The 24,506-nt window shown below is 35.2% G+C and overlaps 1 protein-coding gene across 6 annotated transcripts in view; it reads left to right on the top strand.

Annotated features, from left to right (window-relative positions):
* Positions 1-2,445: 2,445 nt before the first annotated feature.
* APC (APC regulator of WNT signaling pathway) overlaps positions 2,446-24,506 on the top strand; it is a 77,345-nt gene continuing 55,284 nt past the window's right edge. For 5 of the 6 annotated variants that reach the window (XM_065941614.1, XM_065941616.1, XM_065941615.1 and 2 more), the window contains exons 1-5: positions 2,446-2,580; positions 10,518-10,602; positions 11,763-11,964; positions 17,118-17,226; positions 19,871-19,984. In XM_065941614.1, coding sequence (XP_065797686.1) covers positions 2,446-2,580; positions 10,518-10,602; positions 11,763-11,964; positions 17,118-17,226; positions 19,871-19,984 — 645 coding nt within the window. Of the gene's footprint in view, positions 2,581-10,517; positions 10,603-11,762; positions 11,965-17,117; positions 17,227-19,870; positions 19,985-24,506 lie in introns of those variants that run through there. The other variant, XM_065941617.1, reaches the window with a different exon arrangement.

The raw sequence follows: 24,506 nt of genomic DNA, 5'->3' as shown, positions 1-24,506 counted from the left end.
TGATTGTTTTCTAAAACAAATTTATGATTTTTTAAATTTTGCATTAAGCAATTTTGACTTAGGTATGGCGGCTACATATTAAAAGGACATAAGGCAAAGTATTACCTCGAAACATCTTATTTTCTCATAAAATTATATTAAAACATCCTGTTTTCTAAAGCAGAAGTGAGTTAAATGTTTTGATTCTGGAGAGAGAGAAAAAAAAATAATGGTATGTTTTAATTGTCCACCTAAAGGGTTGAATTCTTTTTTGTTCCAGTAAAGAGCACTTTTAGTAGTCTCTTGCTCATTTTGTCCATCTGGCTCTTTTTGTGATTGTATATGGTTATAACCTCTGTGTCTAAACATAATTCCAGTAATTTTCTCTTTCCCTGTATTGTTACTTTTTCTGTTATTTATACTATTTTAGTGGAAAATTGCCTGTTAGGATTTTATTTGGATTGAGGAATTTTAGGGCTTACGTTACTAAATACTGTCAGATTCCCACCTTTGTCACATGATTTTTAATGTGCTGCCTCTTTGTAGGTAGAGATGCTTCTTAGTGGTATGGTATAAAATAGATAGGGCTTCCCAGGTGGCTCAGTAGTAGAGAAACAGCTTGCCAGCGTGGGAGACTGGGGTTCAGTCCCTGGGTCAGGAAGATACCCTGGAGGAGGAAATGACAACCAACCCACACCAGTATTTTTGCCTGGATCATCCCATGGACAAAGGAGCCTGGTGGGCTGCAGTCCATGGAGTTGCAAAGAGTCAGACCCAGCTGAGCATGCGTGCACACAAAACAGATAAGTGGTCCCACCTATGAATTTCTCCTTTGTTTCTGATACACCTTCTCAGTCCTTTTTCAAAAGAGTGAATTACTTCTTCACCCATTGTCGATTGGTCAGAGGACTAAGGCTTATAACAGTAGATTAACTTTAGGTCTTACTAAAGAAGTTACATAGTAAGTGTATTTTCATGATATAACTTATACTGGACTTTTTAGACCATCCTTTTGTTTCTCAATTCTAACAATATTCCTGTGAATTATATTAGAAAAGGTAGTAAATGTCCATTTTACGAATGGTGAAATGAGTTAAAATTCAGGGGCAAAGGTGAAGGCACGACCAAGACTGAAACTGAGACCCGGATCCCCAAATACTAGTCTAGCGCTCACTCTTTTCAGTCATGAAGGTTTTTGAGGGTGATCCCCACCACCCAGGACTCTTGTTTCCTTCCAGATTTATTGTCCCTAGCTGTTGGAGAACAGACGGAGACCTGTGTCACTTGATTTCCCTTGTTAGGGTATCCCTTCCAGTTGCTGAACTACAATATTGTCATGACTAGCCAGTGTTGTAATTTGTCTGCCTTATTTCGTATAGTGGATTTTTACTGCAGAAACATTTTTTTATGTCCAGATCTATTAAGTATTGCTTGAATACAAACTCTGTTATACTTTTTAACTCTTAAGAGATAGGTAGAATTTTATTTATTCCATAGAAATTAAACTACAAAGAGGTTCTGGGTCTTTGGAACTTCGCTAGTCTGAACATAACTTCTAGCATTCTCTAATTCTTCAGGCCAAGGACCTCTTATTACCTGACTATCATCTATATCTTTCTTTTCTCCCCTTTTCTTTGATGGTAATGTAATTAAGCAAGGCTGTGCTTCGCTTCTCTTTGACAGTCTCTACTCCTAAAATCATCTGTTTTCTTCAAGTGTCTTTCAGCCTCAATGTGAGCACAGTGGGTCCCGTGATACATATGCCATAGCATGACCTATTGTATTCATCCTTTTGGATAAATGTAATATAATTTATATTAGCAGTTTTTATCATCTTTCTTTCCAAAAGAGTTGAAGTCTCAATCCAATCCTCTCCCTTGTATCTGTTTTGTTTAATGACTGCCTTTTTAATGAGGCCTTCTTGGAACTTCATATTTCCCCATGGATAATGTTTAAGACTAGCCTTTTATCAAATGAAAAGTGGTAGACTACAATACCTAATCTCATTAATCCATTTGGGCTATAAAATTATGTGACTGTTGGGCAAAATCCAGAAATAAATTAATATGACCAATATAAATATATTCCTTATCAATAACTGCATTTCCCAAATCTTGTCTGTAAGACCATTTAAAATATCTCTGAAACCTCAAAAAAATTCTAACCTGATAGAAATCTTACCCACCTGTGAAAAGGCAGGTGTTTTTCAAACACTACTGACGTTCTCTTCTATTTTAAATCTTATTTGTCTTTAATTAAACCCCGGTATTTCAGCTTCTCAGAAAGGCCCTGCCACTCACACAGTGTTGTTTTGATACTGAAACTGCTACATTAACACAGTTCTTGTTAAATGTCTTTGAGGTTTTATTTCTTTATCCCTTTCTTTGTAACAAGCAGCCACTCTTATTTTTTCAGTAGTGAATTTCAAAATCCTTTTTAACCTTATAGGTCCAGGGGTAGCCAAGGATGGCTGCAGCTTCCTATGATCAGTTGTTAAAGCAAGTTGAGGCCCTGAAGATGGAGAACTCAAATCTTCGACAAGAGCTAGAAGATAATTCCAATCATCTTACAAAACTGGAAACTGAGGCATCTAATATGAAGGTATCAAGACTGTGACTTTAAATTGTAGTTTATCCGTTTTTATTCCATGTTTCTTCCTGTAAACTTTGGGTTAGACACTTCACTTACTTAGAAGTGTATTTTTTTTAAGTTAAGCAGTAATCTGTAAACTCTTTCTTGCAAAAGTTAACATTGATATTTTCAGTCCAAATGTTTTTAATTCATCCAGCAAATCATATAAAGAAAATGATTATAAAACCACAGTGACTTAAGTAGTTAGTCCTTAGTTATTTTTAAGCTTAAAAATGAGAGACCAACTTCACCATCACTATAGTGAGGCTGGGCGTTCTATGTAATTCACAGAAACTAGCCTCACAACTGCCAAATTTATCTTAAGGATTAAAACAAATCATAGTCATCATCCCCAACCCCCTCAGATCTTGTCATCACTTAAGTGCTGCAGTGATAGATCATCAAGAAATTTGGGGTGACCTAATGAGAAGAGTCCCGAAGTGAAGGTTAGTACCTGATTCTATTTCTGGTTTTGCCATAAGCTGAGCTACAGACTGTCAGGTGCCCTTCTGGAATTAAATTGCTTTATTTGAAAAAGTAGTCATTGCACTAACAGATGATGTCCACGACACCATCAAGCCCTGAAATTGGTTTGCTGTATAGCATTGGAAAGCTGTGATAACCTCCGTGAAAAGTTATAAGATACTCAGTGTGCACTGGGAAAATATGTTCTTATTTCAAAATAATTGCAGTCAAAACTTTAACTGTTTTAATTTCCAGTTAGGCAGATTTTCCTCTCACTGAATTTAATAGAACTGGAGGTCATCAACAAAACTGTTACCTCCTTCTCTTTTAAAAAATCCTTCTTGCTACGTGTTTTTTCTGCGCCTTGGCCATTTTACCATCTGGGTTTCTGACCCTCTTCTTCCTGTCTGCTTGCTACTCTTATTCCTTATTCATTTATTATTCTCTTCTATTTCTTTTTCCATGCATTTTGAGGTCTCTCTTATTCTTCAAGCTTCTGTGTATTACTGAACTATTGAGCTGCTCCTCTTTTACCTTTTTATTCAATATCATAACAGTTTAGCCTTTTACTCATTTGAACCTTTCTTTCTTTTTCTCTCTCTCTTTCTCTTCTATGCATAAATCTTTTCTACTGTGTTGCCTATTTCTGTGGCAGTAGCAATGACAGATCTCCAAGATACCTATCTCAGATCCTTCATAAAGAAATATTTTTTTCTATAGACTATAAAGAAACATTTTTTTTCTCACCACAAACCATGAAAACAGCTGAATCAATTACCTACTAGGTTAAAAAAGAGTAGTTTGGTATTTTAACACTGATCAACATAATTATTGTACATGACATGTGGTTTTAAAAGTTTAAAGATACAAAATTTAAATTCCCCAGCAAGACTAATGGTTTATCTGCTTCAGAAGTATATTTTGTAGAGAATTCTTCCTAGCACACCTATCTGAATGTCTCTTGTGCAGAATTCTGAGTCCCCTTTTAAAGTTTTTTCTTTTTTTAAACTACTTGAACAAATTGAAACTTCATTTTGGTGAAACATTTTAACATACCTTTAGATCTGTCTCCATGGATGGAAATGCTGAAGTGTGGAATGTCTCTCAGAGTAACAGTTTAAGTCAGATCCTTAAATTTCTGCAATGGAATACCAGGTTGGCCTCTTAGGAATGAGGTCATGAATATACATCATGAATATTAGTATTTAAGATATGTCTGAATTCAACCATGAATTGATTACTGCTCAGTGAGTGTTTTTACAGACATCCTTGCAAAGCCATCCACATATTTCTTCAGGATTTAGTGTATGGTATCATAGCAGTTATGCCCTTATACTGAAGTTATTTATGTATCTCCTTGCAAGAAGCTTTTTGAAAAAAAAGAAGCAGCAGCAGCTTTATAGTACTAACAGGAAACCATGCTCTGTTTATTTTGTCTTAAAATACTGATGTGTGAATGAAGACACTTGGAAACATTGGAACTTACTACATTGGATTAAAGTTAACCCGAAACAATGGTTATTTCTCAAAAAAATAACTTTTTAGACTTTGTAATATATCATGTGATCCTGTATTATGTTTACTGATCGTTCGTATGTAATGTGTCCACCCTGTGGATGGCAAGGGGTGTCTCTTTCAACTACATTATTTCAGGATTTCTGAAATTTATACAGTAGTACCATCTAGTGGCAAAAGAGAATACTGCTTTGTTATTGATTACATGTCATTGATAGTATAAAAATATTCTCTGTGTGTGTGACAGTCGGGGAAATATGTGTACAGCAGTTAAGGAAATGTGAGCATTGACTGTATTTGAGAATAGTAAGAAAATGTTTATTTTGTAGGTCTAATGATGGCATTGTGGTTGTGTTTAGAAAGAATCCCTTTTTAAATATACATGTAGAATTTTTTTAGAGAAGAAACAGTATGATGACTGAGATTTGTTTTTCAAATAAATTTAGGTTGAGGGGGAATGGACGAAGTGGTTATAAGCATAGATGAAAGAAGCCCATGAGTTGATAATGTTTGAACTAACGTGAGGATACATAGGAGTTCATTACATTTTTCTCTACATTTATGGATATACTTGATGCTTCTGTGATTAAAATAAACTACAGATTTTGTGGGATTTAGAATAAGAATGCAGCAATTATAGCTAAACTTAAGGGAAATTATATGCTATACTTTTTACTCCAGGGCAGGAAGTCAGTGTGATTTACTTTAAAATGCTGAGCATCGCAGCATGATAAATATGGTGAAAAATTAAGTTAGTTGCACAGTCGTATCCGACCCTCTGTGACTCCATGGACTGCAGCCTGTCCTGCTCCTCTGTCCATGGAATTCTTCAGGCAAGAGGACTGGATTGGTTGCCATTTTCTTCTCAAAAATATGGTGAAGTATGAAGCATTTAAATTGAAAGATGGCATGGTGTAGAAAAATATATCTAGGTAAAATATTAACCAACCGTTTATATCACTTGTATTTTAGCAAAATGAAGTATTTATAAATTGTTTTAACTATAAAACCATGTATATGGAGAGTATCTTGTATTTTCAGAGTGTGAGAAAAAATGAGAAGTAAAGATTCAAATTGGCACAGTTCCATAATTTTTTTTGAAGATTTAATTACCAAGTATACTTTTATCTAGTAATAAAAAATATCAGTAACTGTGACATAGCGAGAAAAACAGAAGTGGATCAAGTTGAAAACTCCCTTGAAATGACACAGTTACTCATTCATATTTTCTATTCACTTATATGACCACAGTATATTTGTCTATAATTAATAATTAATTATTAATAGTTAATTATAATAATTAATTCCCTCATGTTTCTAAAACCTTAACTTTTAAAAAATAATGTTTGATTATATGATTATGATATGATATATAATATATATTATATATAATTATATGATTATATGATATATGATTTAAAACCAAACTTCCAGAATTTATAAATATAAATGAATATTCTCTCCTTTAAAATTACATATTAATTTAAAAACTGTCATTTCTCAAAACATTTTTTGAAATATTTTGTTTGGAATTGATTTGTAGTTTTGCTGCATCTTCTTTTAAAAACCTTTGAAATTAAGGACTTCTTTTTAGGCTGTATTCAGTATGCAACCCCAAGCAATTAATCAGCCCTACCGCTGCAACTAGAAAACACTGGATAAAAACAAAAACCATTCTTTTAAAGACATTGGAGAACTGTGAAATCATCAAGAACTATATTAACTGAAATTCCTAAGAGGAAAGAGCCCTTTCTAGATGAGCTGAGATCACCAGTAATTTTCTTCCCCAGGGGTATTTACTGATTCTGGGGACACACTGGTGACTAATCATGGGCACAGGCATCGAGACTCCACTGGAGGAAAGAAACCGTTGGGCAAACACGTGGACATGTGCGAAGCATTGACGTTTAGCAGGGCTCCAAGTGTATGACTAGTGTCTCACATTCTCTCCAAATGCATGGGGTGTTAGCTGAGTCTTGTTGGGGGCAAGATGCCCGGGAGGACTAGGAAGCGGATCGTTAGGAGGCAGTGTACTGCTAAAGCAGGCCTCAGCCTCAGTGTAAGAGAAGAGATACATTCAGAGAACTCAGCAAACCAAATCAGATGTGAAAGTGAAAGTCGTTCAGTCATGTCCAACCCTTTGCAACCCCATGGACTATCCAGTCCATGGGATTCTCCAGGTCAGAATACTGGAGTGGGTAACCTTTCCCTTCTCCAGGGGATCTTCCCAACCCAGGGATCGAACCCAGGTCTCCCACATTGCAGGCAGATTCTTCACCAACTGAGCTATTAGGGAATCTCATATGAATTTCACTTAAACTGCATCTGCAACCCATTTTCAGTTATTGGTTGAAGGAAATCAGACCCCAGTGGTGGAAAGGGCAAACTCTGTAAGGGAAACTCTAATCTCAAGTCTTTCCTGTTCTTGTATGTATAATGACTGGCATACGGTTAAAAGTTACAAGAAATACAAATAAATAGGAAAATGACTGATAACCAACAGAGCAAATAGGTAATAGAAGCAAATCCCAAGATGATCCACATGTTGTAAGTAAGTAACAGTCAATGATTTTAACATAATTATTTTAAATGTTTTGATAAAAATGATGGATTAAGTGGATAAAGAGTCAGAAAATCTCAACAGAGAATTGGAACCTATAATTAAGAAGACTCAAACTTAAACCTTGCTGGTAGGAGTATAAAATGGCACAAACACTTTGAAAAACCACTCAGCAGTTTCTTTTAATCACTGTGACTCAGGGTTTAAACCTCCAGATATATATTCAAGAGAAGTGAGTACGTGTGTCCACCTGGAGATAAGTGCAAGAACGTACATAGTAGCATTCTTCACAATAGCCTCCAAACTGGCAACAACCCAAATGCCCATCAAAAGGATAAGGGATGTATCAGTGGAGATCTATTCATACAGTGGACAACTACACAGTATTAAATAACATACATACAACAGCATGGATGAGTGTCATAGAGATTTTGATGAGCAAAAACCACGAGACACAAAAGGCTGTATACTGTATAATTTCATTTATATGCAATTCACAAGGAGGCCAACTAACTGATAACAAAAATCAGAGTACTGATTACTTCTGGAGAATGAATACTGATTGATAAGGGGCAAAAGGGAACCTTCTGTGATACTGGAAATGTTTTGTGTCTTCCCTGGGTGGCAATTACATGGATACTTGGATTATATAAGAAATTTAAGATTGGCGTGCTTTTCACATGTATGTTCTGTCTCAGTAAAACAGAAAAGAAATGAGCTTAATTTTTATTATGGAATAGGCACAAACTGTTCACAAGAAAATAGTAATGTAGTCATGCTGGGTGGTGTCATCTTGAGACAAAGTAACTGGGTCTATAAATTAACTGTGTATTTTTGAGATTCATAACTCAGAATTTACAAGAATAATTTAAGAGAACACACTGGAATAAGTAGCTTTTCAAGATAGATGCTTTGAAAATTTAATTTTTTAAACTTTAAATTTCCGTAATTTTATTTACTTTATGGTTATTGCTTTTATCAATAGACTTCTAGCCATATGCACAGAAACTTAAAACTTACAAGTTATGTGTATTCACTATTTTTAGAATTTAGGAAATACAGACAAAAAGATCAAACTCACCCATTTAAAAAAATTTTTTTAATGTTGGTAACCTTTGATAATGTGTATATTTTTCTCTCTGCATTTTATGCAAGTATGCATTCAATGGGATCATATTTTGCAGCATGCTTTTTAATTTAATATAGCTATCATTTCATGTCATTAAGTATTTTATAGTATTTTCACAGATGTATAGTATTCCATTGTTTGGCTAATGCCATGAATTTATTTAATCCTTTATTGTTGAACATGCAGATTTACATGACCTTTTCATTTCTGTTGTTGGTATTATTTTAATTTTTCCTTATTATTTTTAATATGTTTTTTAAAAACAATGTGCCATTAATTTTCAAAAATTAAGTATATGTCCTAGGACATATACTATGACATATAACTTTCAAAAATTAAGTATATGTCCTAGGACATATACAGGGATTTCTTTTAATTGTTGCTTTTGAATTCTTAAATGCTTGTACTTTTTCTGAAAACAGTATTTGTTTTGATAGTATCTGTTGTTTTAAAATGAGGAAACCAAAAACAAAAATTGCTTGTAATCCCAACTTCTATAGAATACTCACTGTTAACACCTTGATGATAGGTTGTAGAGAAGGATCATGTATAAAGAAAGACCTGATCAGAGCTGTGCTTTAAAAGTCTTACTAATCTGTTAGTTCTGTGCAAGGTAGGACCATTTAGGAGATTATTTTAGTAGTTTTGGTGGGGTCAATAGTCAGGATAATGACAAAAGAATAGAGAAGAGATGGCTAATAAGAGATATTAAGCCTAGAATACAGAATTGATAACTGATCAGGGGTATGAAAGAGGCGAGGCTGAAGATTTGAGCCTAAAGGGAGAAGGAGGCTGCTGCCGTTGAACTGAAAGGATATAAGGCAAGGAACAGGATCTAAGGACACAGGGCGACAGCTTGAGTGTTTACGTGTGCAGTGCACGTCATCCAGACACTGAGTGCAAAGCATCTGTCACTCATACTGGGAAATGGGTCTGAAGTCGTGAGGCTAGGATTAGAGACGTATCACTGACAGTTCCTTGAGAAAGGTGGCTGTTGAATTGTGAGCCTGCGAATTCTAAGAAATAGGATAAGATTAAAAGATCATTGAATTACAAGCAGCAGTGGGTGGGAGGAGACCCAGGATCCTGAAAGCCACAGGTAGCTTCCAGTGGTAATTCTCAGACTTTGTGGAAGAGAATTGTGTCCTGATGTTTATAGTAATCTGCATTCATTCAAGAAGACATCCCTGTGCAAATTTATTTCCTATCCCACAGTTGTGATACACTGACACAATTTCTGACTATAAATAACAGTCACCTCCACGTTCCCACATCTACTTATCTAAGCCTTTTAACTTCCAACATGGTCTTTATTTGAAGGTCAGATCATTAAGGTCACAGGCTATTTCTTATTGTTAACATGGGAATTCTTTTCTTAATGCTTCTAATGTCACTATCAAGGTAAACCACTGACATAGTCTTTACTATATTTACTCTTTTTGACAGATTTTCTTTTCAATCTATTTATGGATCCTTTTTCACATAGAGGAACACTGCCCATAGCTATAGGATTGTAACTGTTCAAATACATTGTTTTGCATTTGGAATCCTACTTGGCCAGCAAAGATTTTGCTGTGAACTAGAGTGGGATGCCTCAGAATATGTAAAATGTAAGAATATGTATAAATTATTGTTAAGGAATATACAGAAAAACTAATAGAAAGAGAAAGTTTTTGACCTCCTCTGACAAAAATTTGTTGAGAGAAGGCTTTAGATGGGAAAGGAAGCAATGGGCCAAAAGTCAGGAGACAGCATACAGTCACTTAACTGCTGAGTATAAATCAATGTAGTAGAATGTATATAAATTTAGTATATAACTGCTTGGTGTTAAATGTGTTAATTTGCTGTCTTTCATGGCCATGTTGGTACAAGCTTAGTTTTTCTGTCTTCAGCAAATCTTTTGAGTCTCGGTCTGTCTGAAAAATGAGAGTAATCCACCTTGTTATGTTATTTCAGAAGTTACAAATAAGATATCTTAACTATTCCGTGTATACTGTATGGAGACTATTTGTAATCACCATCACCACAAAGTATCACTGTTGTTGTTGGGCTGTAATTTATTATTTATAATTAGTAATAGGTAATATATGTAAAGTACTTTGCATTTTATATGTTTTCAGATAGATCTGAAATAACTTTTTTCCCCCAGCAGACCTAGATGCCAAGAAAGTTAAAATCATATCTTCAAAAAGTTATTTAGAATTTTGTCATATTGAGATACTGTGTTCTTTTTTACAGGAAGTACTTAAACAACTACAAGGAAGTATTGAAGATGAAGCTATGGCTTCTTCTGGACAGATTGATTTATTAGAGCGTCTTAAAGGTAAATTTTTAAAAAGTGTTTTAAAGTAATTTTTTTAAGCTCCAGTTGTCAGCTTTAGGTGTGTGTGTCCAAATACAGCTTCTCTTGATTAGAATGTTGGTGTTGGATTTTCTTAGCCTCATGCATCAGGATTTAATTTTTAAAGTACAAATACATAAAAAATCTATTTGCTTGTCATTTTTTCAGTTAAAACATTTAACTGCCTTTAAATAAACTATTTTAGATACCTTTCTTGACAATTTCCAGCTCTTTCTAAAACGCATTGCTCTTCTGCCAGTCATTAAGTAGGCCTTTATTAAGCTTTATGCTATAGACTGGACCCATTGCTTCATTTGAAGGAGTCAGTGCCTTTCTTTGTTCCATTCAGAATAGAAGTGCTTTATCTTTGCACATATATACACACACACATATACACACACACACTGATTTTAAGCCATTTTTAATAGAATTTTAAAAGAATGTCTTTCTTGTTTTATCACTTAAAAATTCAAATGTCAAATCAGTAAGTTTTAATTGTAACTGAAGATGGGCAGAGAAATTACTTTTGGATCCCCAAATATATTATTACTTAGTAGGAATCTAAGAAAGGACATTCTGTCTAATTTTTCTTTAACATATTTTTTCCCCACCAGACCGATTCAAGCTATCTTGGAGGGAAAGTTTAGCTATTCTGTTCATAAATAATTGTTCATTCACTCATATACATTTGTGGCTTTCTCTGATAGAAATCTATAGCTGCAGTCCTCTAAACCAAAAGGTGAACACTTTTTTTTTAATGACCCAGTATTTGTGTATATTGCAAGATGGTCACCACCACAAATGTACCCCTTTATAAGTGCTTTGGCCTGGTGTTGTTTTTTTTTTTCAGGACGTTTCTGTTTTAGAACCAGTAGTCAGTGAATTTCTCTGGGCATCAGCATTTGAGATAAGGATTTCCTCTGTCCCTGAATAGATCTGCTGCTCAATAACTGCAATAATTTAGTACTCCTGCATACTTTATGTGATATATATATAATGTATTTCAATTATAAAATGCTTTAAAATTTGAGGGCTAAATGTGAACCTAAGGTTTCATTATTAAAAGATAATATAATACATTAGCAATATTTTAGATCGCTTAAAGCAGTTGTTTTATAAAAACTTGTCTGTATTTTATTTAGAACTTAACTTAGATAGCAGTAATTTCCCTGGAGTGAAACTACGGTCCAAAATGTCCCTCCGTTCTTATGGAAGCCGAGAAGGATCTGTGTCTAGTCGCTCAGGAGAGTGCAGTCCTGTTCCTATGGGTTCATTTCCACGAAGAGGGTTTGTAAATGGAAGCAGAGAAAATACCGGTTATTTAGAAGAACTTGAAAAAGAGAGGTAACATTTCTTCATTAAGTAGTAAACTTTTATGCTCCAATTTTTGCTAGATTTTGTCGTTTTGTGGCAATACAGAATAGGAGTTATGAAGCGTGTGCGGTAGGTGATCACAAGCAGCACTTAAAGAGCATTTTCCATTCATTGTCTCAGAGTGATGAATTACTGGGCATCCTTACCTTACACCTGAAAACGTGAAGGAGGCAGCTTCTTGGGACTCCAGTGCTCAGATGCTCTGTACAGTGAATAATGTACGAATAGTATGCATAATCACAATGGCTAAAATATGTGACTGTGTTTTGATTGACTTTTTGGTTATCTTTTCAAATGAATTAAATGACTACCAGATTCAGTATAAGGTGACTGGTTTCCATTATTAAAGACCTGTTTCAAGGGGTCACAAATGAAACAATTTGTCAGTTTCAGTTTCCTAAAAAAATGTTGCCTGATACAGAATCAGTTCTCCTTTCTGAGAGCTAGTGTGTTAATTCTTTTCTTCTTGAAGTTAAAATCATCACACTACAAGTATCAGAATATATAGTTACCAAGCACTTTGTCAAGTATTTTTGTACATCCTATAAGATTATAAATTCCTTTTGCATGATTAATACCATATTATATTTATATTCCTAAAAGTTCTATTAGACTTTCAAGAAATCCTCAAATGTATAAATGTTAATTTGCGTAAATGTACACATGTATAAATTCTCTGGGACCTTGGTCAAGTCTTTAAATTTTTGTGTCATTTCCTTCTGTAAAATAGGAATATGGTTCTACCTTGTGGAGTTATGAACAATGGATATTAACATATGGAAAATACCCAGCATATCTCATTGAGAGGCAAAAGACCTTTTACTACTTTCTCTCTGGTTTTAGATGTGTACATCTCTAAAAATAACAATAATCATGGGCCAGAAATAGTGTTAAGCTTTCTTTAATCTCTTGAGTTTCAGTGAATCTCTGTTTCATATCTTGAACCAGGACTCTTTCTGAAAGTCTAGGAAACAGTGTCCTGAACAATCAGAAGCTAACTGGAGTGTGCATTCTTCCATCACTTTGTCCCGTTTGAACTCTGTCCAAGAGGCGTGTGAGCATGCCCATTTTCCTAAGAACCTATTTTGCTTTATGTGATAAAGGCCTAATTTTGTCCACAAAGAGTGTGTGTGTGTATGTAGTTGTCAGTATCCTGTGTCCTCCTGGCTCCCACTGTTGTTTGAAGGTAGATTTAGCCCTTGTTTATGGGACAAAATCTGTGTTTGGCTCTCGTACTTGAGTGATAGTTTGACTAGGTCTAGGCTCAAACTCATTTTCCTTTATAATCAGCGTCACTGATGAGAAATTCCGTATCAGTCTAATTCACGTTCCTTTGCAGGAAGCCGTTTTTCTGAAGTTTCTAGACTACCTTGATAAGTGTTTTCTTGGTTCATCATACCGGATACTACTCACTGTGCTCTTTTGATCTGGAGATTTATTTTCTTCAACTTTTGAAAATTCTGTTGTTACTTTGATGATTTTAGCCCCTCTGTTTTTCTGTTCTTTCTTTCTAGACATCCCTTAAGTCAGAGAACTATCTCTGTATCTTTTTTTCCTTGTTCTCTGTATTACCTATAGATACAGTAAGTTTAAGTGAGGTAAGTGTTAGAAAACACTCAAGCCAGAACTCAAGCCCAGATGCATACCCTTTTTTTTTTCTTAATTTATTTTTGTTTTTGACTGTGTTGGGTATTCCTTGCTGCACAGGTGCTTTCTCTAGTTGCAGAGAATGGGGTCTTGTTCTGCCACACGGGCTCTAGGGAGCACAGGCTTCAGTGGTTGTGACGCGTGGGCTTAGTTACCCTCTGGGCATGTGGGATCTTCCAGGACCAGGGGTCAGACCCGAGTCCCTGCGCTGGCAGGAGGATTCTTAACCGCTCTGCAGCCAGGGAAGCTCCATGACCTTTTTGAACCTCAGTTTCCCAGTTAAAAGATGTTGTGAGGATGAAATTAGATATTTTTTAAAAACTCCTTAGTACTCTTATGTCTGATACACCCAAATAGTTATTGTCACATTAGCCAGTAATACTTTTTAACAAATATTTAAATGCCTGATACATGTGCCATGTTCTTCTAGATGATCCTGAGTTAGCTAGAGGACTGAGAAGACATGAAAATTATGTCAGATCAGTTTATTTATCTTCCTTGGTTCTTGTCTCATCGCAGCAAAAATTTGGAGCAGTGGACCAAAAGGTATAGAACATCAGGCAAGCAACAGCTCAGTTCAGCTCAAGCAGATATTTTATTAGTAAGATGCTCCCACAGGAGCCCTCCTCATCCTTCCTGTGGGTCCCTCTTGACTCACCTTTTACATGTCCAGTCTCCTCCTTTTGGATGTGCCTGGTGCAGAGGAGGGCTTGTACCCACCACCAGTCAATGAGAGGAATGCAAATGGCCATACACTCAAGGCCGATTGGCAATTTCAAGTTATATAACACAGGCTGTGTTGTTTATGCCTTCCCATGTGTGTTCCCCTAATTCCATCTTATAATTAGATGTAGAATATTCATGAGCCCTTAATGGTCCCCTAACTGCCTAAAGTTACTTGGAGAAGCCCCTATGGTGGTTTTCTATCCACTGTGTGCCCAGGGCCCCTGTGTTGAAAAGTCTCTGTGGTTATTTTTTAGCATCTGTGAGCTCTCATGGGTGTGTCTGGGATGGAGTTCAGAGATCAGCTTGCATTCCTTTCAGCCAGGCCTCCCCTTGTTTATGTCTAACTTCCTAGCTAACATTTACATTTTAAAGAAGACTGTTGACAGTCACTAAATAAGCCTTCAATATGCTAAACAACAAAGACCCACCGGCTTCTGAGTCTGTGCCTTGTTTCAGTTTTGAGCCTTAAATACAGTGATGTGAGTTATAAGATCAACTCCTATCAGTTAACCACTTGTTACTATGTTGGCTCTTGACTTTGGCTTCCCAAGAGCATTTTGCCAGAGTTCAGTCTTAAAACTTGATAGCAACAACTTGGCCCTATTCTCACTCCATTTTTCTTACTCCAATACCATCACTAAAATTAGCTTATTCATTTGAGCACTTTTAGCACCCAGATCTTTATTAAATAGGCCAATTTATTGAAGATTAATCAGAAGAAATAGCATCTCCCTCTGTCCCTTGTTCCCTTGCCTTGATCCTGGTGGGTCCTGCAGGTGCTCACCAGGGATCATTAAAAAATAGGATCAGATCTCATGTTTTTGCTAGTGGTAATACCCAGCCTGTGGAAGGGGTTCAGGATTTCTGCACTACTTTCTCCTGCTCCTGTTGTCAAAAATGGAAGGGAGAGGGCAGCTTCTCATTGGTCAGCACCTCTGCCCCAGGTTGGCACATCGTAACCAGGAGCTGGCTTCTTCCCATGAATTCCCCCACTACTGAGGTTGCCACAGCAAAAAGTGAAGGCTTATTCTTATTTTTTAAGCTGCTTCTCAGTAAAGAATGGAAAGTTTAGCAAGAGTAGAACCTTCCACATACATGCATACTTATTCATCAAGAAAATACAATCAAATAGAATTCTAAAGTATTAATAACAGAGTCAGAGTGGGGAATGACTCGGTAAGAGCGAAGCCCAGAAACTGTAATAAAAAAATCCTCATATTCAAGTGATTCACTGAGAAAATATATTTATAACTGACAGAGTGCTGTCATTCTTGATACAGAGGAGGTCCTATAAATAAGAAAGAGTCAAAGAAAAGGAAGTAAAAATGGGTTTTAAACTTGGAAAAATGCTTACCCTTACCTATACTAAAAGAAATCAAATCAAAACCATAGTGATAGGGAATTCCCTTTTGGTCCGGTGGTTAGGACTCCACACTTCTAATGCCATGAGCTGGGGTTCCATCCATGGTCTGGAAACTAAGATCCCACAAGCTGTGCAGTATGGCCGAAAACAGGGAAGTCCATAATGATATACCATTTTTTAAACCCTAGAAATGTAAAAGAATCTTAAAAGTTTGATGAAGCATTTATATTGTCAAAGGTGACAGAAGCATAAATTGGTACAATATCTAGTAAGAACAGTAAGTTAAAAATTTACATATCCTAGGAATTTGTCATCTACACGTGCTTGCATATTTGTACAATAAAGTTATATATAAGTATATTCAGTGAAGCACTGTTTATAATAGCAAATGATTAGAAAGACCCTAAATGCCCTCTAACATAGAACCAGTTATTATTTATTCTTTTATGGATTCATAAATATCTTTGCAGCTAGCAAAAAACCACATAGGACCTTTTTATATTCTGATACAAGAATAATCTCCAAGATAGACTTTTAAGTGGTAAAAAGTTATAAGACAACACAGATAATAATATGCTATTATTTATGTTTTAAAATGTACATGTACATATGCACACATATATTCTTTCATTTTTATAGAATGTCTCTGGAAATAAATATAAGAGAATAATAGTGGTCGCTTAGGGAAGGAGTCACAAAAAAGGACATAGATCATATACTTCTTGTACCTACTGATTTTTTCCTCTTAACCCTTTATTTTGCATTTATGTTTATATTGATCAGATACAGAGTATTGACATAGAATATTGATATAGGTTGTTATTGAGGACATCATCGATTGGGTTGTCAGAAATTATGTAACAAGTTCATCTTCAGATTCCAAGCCTAAGAAAATGTTTCTCTCCCTCAGAACAACCTCCTGTTATTACACAGTGATGATATATTTCTTATTTGACTAATAAGAAGCTGAAAGCTACGTGCAGTAGTTCCCTATAGTCTAAATTTATTTTTTGTGTAATTACTGCTTTTCTTTGCTCCTTTATTATACTTTTTATTCTTATATCTGAGTTTTATTAAATCTGTACTTTTTACTGTATACCAACATCAAATTCTTAAACTCTAAATGTGAAGAAAGCGTTTGGTTGAAATGTAAATGTTCTAGTAAGAATGGTTGCCATCTTATTTAGCTGAAAAAGTTTAAAACTTTTAATATTCAAATTTTAATGACTGTAATCTAAGTCCCACCTTCAGAAATCTAAAATTAGCAAAATTCTCACTTATTCATTATATTACTTTACATAGAAAACATTACAGTTATAGCTTATGAGAGTTGCTGCTACGTGCTCTGTATTAGCATTGTGTAAACTTAACTTTTTTTGAAAAACAGGTCATTGCTTCTTGCTGACCTTGACAAAGAAGAAAAGGAAAAAGACTGGTATTATGCTCAACTTCAGAATCTCACTAAAAGAATAGATAGCCTTCCTTTAACTGAAAATGTGAGTAACTTGACAAAATAACTTATTTTTATATCTGAAAGTGTATCTAAGTTTATAACTATATAGTTATTTGTAAACTGTAATATGTTTTATCCAACTTCAACATAAATATATAGTCAATGAATTTTGTATGTAAAGATGATAAAACTAGAAGATTCAGGATTCAACTAGGTGTTTTATTATTAGACGTGTTGAATTACCAAAGATACTCTGTAGAAATGTTTATTACCATCTGTCTGTTTTTTGAACTATATTACAGGACTTGTGCCAGATGGTTTTTGCAGTGAAAGTATCTTTGAGATAACCTGAGTCCTATTCTAGTTATTGTAAATGACAGTAGCTGTTGGCACAGATGTTAGGGCTTTCTGCAAGCACTAAAAGTTGTTTGTTTTGCTAATATAACTACGTAAAAAATAACTTAATTCTGTCAGCCTCTCCCTCCCCACCCAAGCTCTCCAAGTCAGCTGTTCTATTCATGGGGTGACACGTATAAGAACATTTCTGAAATACATTAATAATTTTAAATAAGACTTTATTTTAACTGCTACCCATAAATTTTAAAACAATTTTTTAGAAATAGGCCAATTAAAATTAATCTTCCACTGTTAGCTTAGTTTTTTCATTTTCTAATAAAGTTTTGAGAGGACATTATAAAAGAAAAAGTAACAACGAACAAAAAACCTTTTCCAGAACACGCAGTTAATCACATTCCTGCGTGGGTGGGCATTGTCTGGCGGGAGCTAGAACTAGAAACTTCAGTGCTCAGCCTCCTGAGCACAAACTTATCCAGGTTGTGAGAGGGAAAGAATCTCCCTTCCTGACAATGTCGTTAACATCCTTTTGGGAGCTAAGGAGACACCACAAATGAAAGAACAGTTCATAGAGAGTGTTGACGCATGAGGATTAGGAACTCAGGAGGGTTTGGAGGGATCGTTACTCTTAATATTAAAGCACTGTTTTGCTTAACATTCACTTTGGTAATTAAAATGTACAGTATTTAGAGTCTAGCTGTCTGCATGCAGTTGTGTATGAAACAGTTCAAGAGCAATTGGTTAATACCTGAAACAAAGATCAGTTGTCAGCTCATTCCCGTATTAATTCACCATATAGTCAGTTACATTTATTTAAGAGGATGTGTAAGACATTATAGACCAGTAGGCAACATTAGCAAATGTAAATTGCTTTTATTTCATAAATACTTTTAAATTCACAGAATTTTTATTTTATATTGAGAAGGCAGGTTAAGAATGCTTTCATATGGAAATACTTATCAGGTTACTAGGCATTGCTTAAAACATCAGATATAAACCACGTTATTGTAATATAATGTGTCATCTTTAACCTTTTGTGCAAGGGATTTTTGGAAGTGGAGGACAAATAAGTGTAGTTATAACATGACTCACAGCATGCAGACTATTTCAACTTTGTTGCAACACATAATGTGGATATGCCTTTAGGAATGCATTCTGCATAAGTCGTCTGTATATTGCAAGGGAAAAGGGTGAAAGCTCCTCTAACTTATCTGACAACACAGTTTGGGATTCTTAGGCCTACAGAGTGCTATTCTGAGTCAGACAGATACACATGCAGCTTTTGTCTGTGTGTGTGTGTGTGTGTGTGTGTGTGTGTGTGTGTGTGTGTGTATTTTGAGTCAGACAGATACACATGCAGCTTGTGTGTGTGTGTGTGTGTGTGTGTGTGTAGGATCTTAGTTTCTGATCAGGGATTAGACCTTCACCCTTGACAAGTGAGTGCGTGGAGTCCTAACCCCTGGACCTCCAGGGAATTGTCCACATGCAGCTTTTTATTGGACTTACAGAGCATGAAAAATCTACAGCACTTCCTTATTCCCTTCATGGCCTGTTATAACTGTCACCAATTATTTTGTCCAGCTGTTCTTTTAGCCTTGGAGCATGTCTTTGTAAGTTTCTTTGCCTTCTCCTTTTCTTCATTTTTTATACCTAGCAGTTACCACAGCATCTGGAATTGTAGTTAGAGGGCTAATAAAGTTTTGAATGCACTAACACTCACTCCATGAAGAAGTACTTTTTTTGGTTTGTTTCAACTTTGGTTCATATTTATATTTTTACCAAAAAGTTTGTGTTATCTTGCAATTTATTATTATATTATATAAAAGCTTTTCTTTATTCTGTCTTCTTTATTTTACATGTGGGAAAGTTCTTTCCATTTAGTCTACATGTACCTAAGAATCCTGAAGTGAGGTATAAACTTAAGGATGATGGACCTGATTCTTGATTTTTCTACTTTGTCCACATTAATATTCTAATTTTTAACAATTCAAAGTAGTGCTTCTTCAGGGCAGAAGAATTGTAAGGTAACTGAAAATAGGCTTACCTTAACTGGATAAATATATATATTTTAAAGAGCTTTTAAATTACAATTTAATTAAAACTATTTGTGACTGTGAGGTAATAAAAGTGTTTCAACTCTTCACTTCACATCAGAAAGCCAGGCTGAGCCTAACACTGATCATCAAGTTTTAGGACTTCTTAGAGTAAAAAATAATTTTCTTATAATAACTTGCGTATTTGTGTATTCATTTTCTTTATGGATACTTATATGCTTTTTTATTTTTACTGATAAACACAAGATATTAACATTTCCATTTTACTTGTGGTTTTAGTTTTCCTTACAAACAGATATGACCAGAAGGCAGTTGGAATACGAGGCAAGGCAAATCAGAGTTGCAATGGAAGAACAACTAGGTAGTTGCCAGGATATGGAAAAACGAGCACAGGTAACATATTTATTATTAAACTATGAAACAGTAGTAGCTAGATTTCTATGAAGAATCTAATGAATTACAGCTCTGTTAACTTTGGTTAAGTTTTATTCTTAAAGATTTTTTAAAGTCTACTTTGGCACTAGTTCAAAATAAGAATAGTTTACTATGGCTGCTGGGAAGCATAACCAGTATTCACATAATTCTGCCTTCATATTTCAATTCTCGGATACTGTTCTGCTATGCCTTGGAATTATAAGAGGGAAGAAGAATTCAATTCTGGTCATCTTATTAGTTGCTAACTAACTTCAGTTATCCTTTGAGATTTTTACTTCTGTGTTTGTGTAATGAAAAAAGGAAAGTCTCATTCAAGGAGAGAAACATATAAAAAGAACCTTGGGAAGAGAAACAAACTGGATGGAGAACATTCCCATGTTTCTACCCTTAACTATGTAAAGAAAGAATATTGGCATAAGAAAGGATTTCTTAAGACATTAGACTAATTATAAAGACTGGTAAAATTCTACTATTTTAAAGTTAAGAATTTATCTTTATTAGGTACCTTAAAGAAAATGAAAAGGGGGAAAAGCATGTTTGGGAATTCCCTGTCTGTCCATTGGTTTGGACTCAGTGCTGTTACTGCCAGGCCCTGAGTTCAGTCTGTGGTCAGAGAACTGAGATCCCACAAGCCAAATGGCACGGCCAAAAGGGAAAAAAAAGGTGAAAAGATGTTACGTATTGGGAGAAGGTATTTATCACCGTATAAGTGGTATGGAATCAAGAATATACAATGAATTTCCAAAGATACTTTAAATTATATGATACAATTAATACAGATTTAGTATTTGTAACAGTTGGTGTTTAATGAAATTATTTTAAAATACCAGGCAGATTTTCTTTGTTTGTTGATAGAAAAACTATGAGAAATTTTACTCTGGTTTATATGAATTTACATTTTTAGAATGTGAATTTATGGAATACTGTATACATGTTTTTCTATATCTGTTAATGTGTTTGTTTTTTGAGGTTCTTAAGAAATGAGATGTTGATATGAAAATTTCTGTATTAATATATAAATATAAATAAGTATATTCCAGACAGCTTACTGTAGAACAGATTAACTTCAGTTCTTTCTTGACCATTTTGTCCAGATATGTGCAGATGTATTCATTTTAATTTTGTTCTGGGATATAGTGTTCTTTTGCTAGTTAATATTTTAAGGAATTTTTTGTCCATATTTTATAAATACAGCAAACATTCACTTATTCTGGAAATATATTAAGGTTAGGGCTAAAGAAATACTGTACACAAAGCAAAAATGTAAGTATTTGTAGTACATATGAGGAGTTAGTATCCCTAATATACAGGGAGCACCTACAAATCATTTGAAAACAAGACAACCAAAGAAGAAAATAATCAGAAGGTATGAGTAGTCCCATCACAAAAGTACAAATGGTTAATGAATCATTGTGAAAATATACTTAAACATCACTAGTCATCAGGGAAAAGTAACATACAATAATGTTGTTTTTTGTCAGTGGTGGTGGTTTCTTGTTTGGTTGGTTAATTTTCTGCCTATCAGACTGGCAAAAGCTTTAAAGTTTAGTGTCATGTAATACTGGTGAGATTTTGAGAAATTGTGATACGAAGCATCATCGTCTGCCTGTTGTAAGAATAAACTGGTACAGTCCTGAAGGACTCTGTAGCACTACCTGTCAGAGTTAAAATGTTTGTACCCTCTGACATAGTAATTCTGTAAGACTCTCAGAATATGTCCTCCAGGAATGTCGAGTTAAAGCAGCAAGAATATAAGTATGGATTTTATGCTATTCATCACAACACTGTAAGACAGAGAGAGAGAGACGATTTCAGTGTCCACCATTTGGGTAGTTATTAAATTATTACATTAGTAGTATGCAACTGTTATAAACATTAATAATTAGGTAATGGGAATAATGAAAATAATTGTCTTTCCCTTGTAACTCTGCTTGAGTGACTCAACATGTAAGACTAGAATGATCAGCTAATGAACATGAAAGTGAATTCCAAGAAGGCCTGAGGCCATGAGAAAAAAACGTGGTACCTCCTTTGCAAGGAAAAAAGACGGATAAAAATTCCAAGTAAAACAAAAATAGAGTAAAAGTTTTTTTTAAAAACAATTATGTACCAGAAACAGAAGCCAACATTATATTAGATTGAGAAAATAGAGAAATAATTAGATTATTACCATTGCAGTCATTAACATGGTTTGCCGCTTGCTCTCATCACTATTACTTAACTTTGTTTGGAGGTTCCACTAATTCAGGTAGAAAGAAAACAAATTGTTTAACTACTGCACTATTTTCCAACTAGAAGGGAAGAGAGCAAATAATTGTCATTTGTAAATTACATTGTTGTCTACCTAGAAAAACCATGGTGAAGAGCCAAAAAGTAATTCATTCAGCTAATGAGAGAACTCAGTAGAGTGGCTGGAGTTAAGATACATTAGGGTTTCTCTATTAGCAATGACTACCATTTGGAAATGGAAATTGGGTAGAATGATCTCTTCATAATGACAGGAAACTTTAAAATACCAAAACCAGACCACATGAAGAAAAATATAAAATTGCTAAAGGACACACTGTGGGGCCCTAGAAGTAGAAAAGCCTGTGTGGCTCTCTGCATTGTATTTGTGTTATCTGGTTGCAGCGATGCCAGGGATATCACAGAAGAGGGGCCAACTAAGATTGTAAGGTCCTGCAGGGTATGGAGGAGTGAAGTGAGTAGTCAGACCACTCTTGCTGTCTGTACATCCTGTGAATGCCTGCTTCCCCTGCACCCTGCATACAAGCCTGACCTTCCCACACACTTGCCCCTGGCCCCAGCTATTGTCTGTGCTGATCACTGGGGCAGTGAAGGGCATTCCCCCTCTGTGGCTTTCCCTGGCAACTGATGAGCCAGCCTGACATCACTGTGTAACTGGCACTCTCCCCTTCCACCCAAGAGGGAAGCCTGCTGCGTGTCCTGCCTGCCATCCGTCACACATGGTAGGGTATCACTCCAGGACTTTGTTTCAGGTGTGTAAGATCCCCCTTCCATTAAACCACTGATGTCTCTGTTGCTAAAAATATAAGATCCCTGGGTGAGAAGATCTTAATATCCTAATAATGTCTTTCTTTAAAAAGTTGATATAGAAATATAATATGATTCCAGTCATAATCTTAATTTTTTTTAAGCCTGGAAAAATGATTTTTAAGTTTGTAAAGTAAGAATTTCCAAAAGTATTTAAGAAAATTATAATGAGTGAGGATTTACCTAACCATTTGGTAAAATTTACTGTAAAGGTGTTGCAGTAATCACAGTATGATATTAATAGCACAGGAATAGACGTAGGCAAATAGAACAGAATAGAGACTAGAAAAAGATGTAAGAATAATGATAGAAGTTGCAAGTTTGGGGGGGGGAAATGGTAAATAACTCAGTGAGAACATAGATGATAACTGAGAACCTTTCTGGTGGTGGTGGTTTTTTAGTCACTAAGTCATGTCTGATTCTTTCATGACCCCGTGAACTGTAGGCCGTCAGGCTTCTCTGTCCATGGGATTTCTCAGGCAAGAATACTGGAATGGGTCGCCATTTCCTTCTCCAGGGGATCTTCCTGACCCAGGGATTGAACCCACATCTCCTGCATTGGCAGGCAGCTTCTTTACCACTGAGCCACCAGGGAAGCCCTATCTAGTAGTAGAGAAATTAAGTTAGATCCCTACCTCACATCTTGTACATGAACAGTTACAGGTGAGTTAAATATCTAAATGTAAAAAGTAAAATTAATAGAAGAAAATATAGGACAAGAGAGATCTTAATTAAGAATGGAAATCAAAAGCAATAGGAGGGGACAGGATTTATTTTGTAAAATTTTAAAGCATTCATCCTGCAGGGAAAAAAAATACAGGAAACTATTTGTGACACATCAAGGGGGAAAGGTTTAATATCCCTGTACTGTAAGAATTCTACAAACTAAGAAGAAAAAGACAACTCTTTATATGGGCAGAGGATGTAATCATTCAGTTTATTGAAAAGAAAATGCAGATGACCAATAAAACACATGCAAATGACTGTTGAACAGTTTTGGGGAAATTGAAACAAAATCCACTCTTGCCCATGCCTATTTGAATTAGTCTCTGCCTGTCTCCATTAACAGTTTGGTTATTTATTTGTTTGTTTCTTTATTTGTTCAACACAAATTTGGGCTCATAGTATGCTGCTCCCTACTCTCCTCTATGCGTGTAAGAAAAGGTTGGATAAATGTACATCAGCTTATTCATACGAGCTTTTTCTGGGAATTGGGGATTGGTAGAACAAAAGTTACTTATCCTTCTGTGCTGCCGTAATGTTTTATAAATACATGGATGACATAGTTCTGTGTAGCTTTACCTGTTTTCTGCTTGACATATATTTAGGTTGTTTATAATTTCTCACTGTTAAAACAACTCTGATAAACATACTTATCCACATCCTATAAACGTGCACAAAAGTTTTTCTAGGTCAAGAGTCTTTT

The sequence above is a fragment of the Muntiacus reevesi genome, chromosome 7 (assembly GCF_963930625.1).
Source record: "Muntiacus reevesi chromosome 7, mMunRee1.1, whole genome shotgun sequence".
In the NCBI taxonomy this organism is placed as follows: Eukaryota; Metazoa; Chordata; class Mammalia; order Artiodactyla; family Cervidae; genus Muntiacus; species Muntiacus reevesi.
The sequence above is the reverse complement of the archived record's forward strand: the minus strand, read 5'-3'. Positions and strand labels throughout refer to the sequence as shown.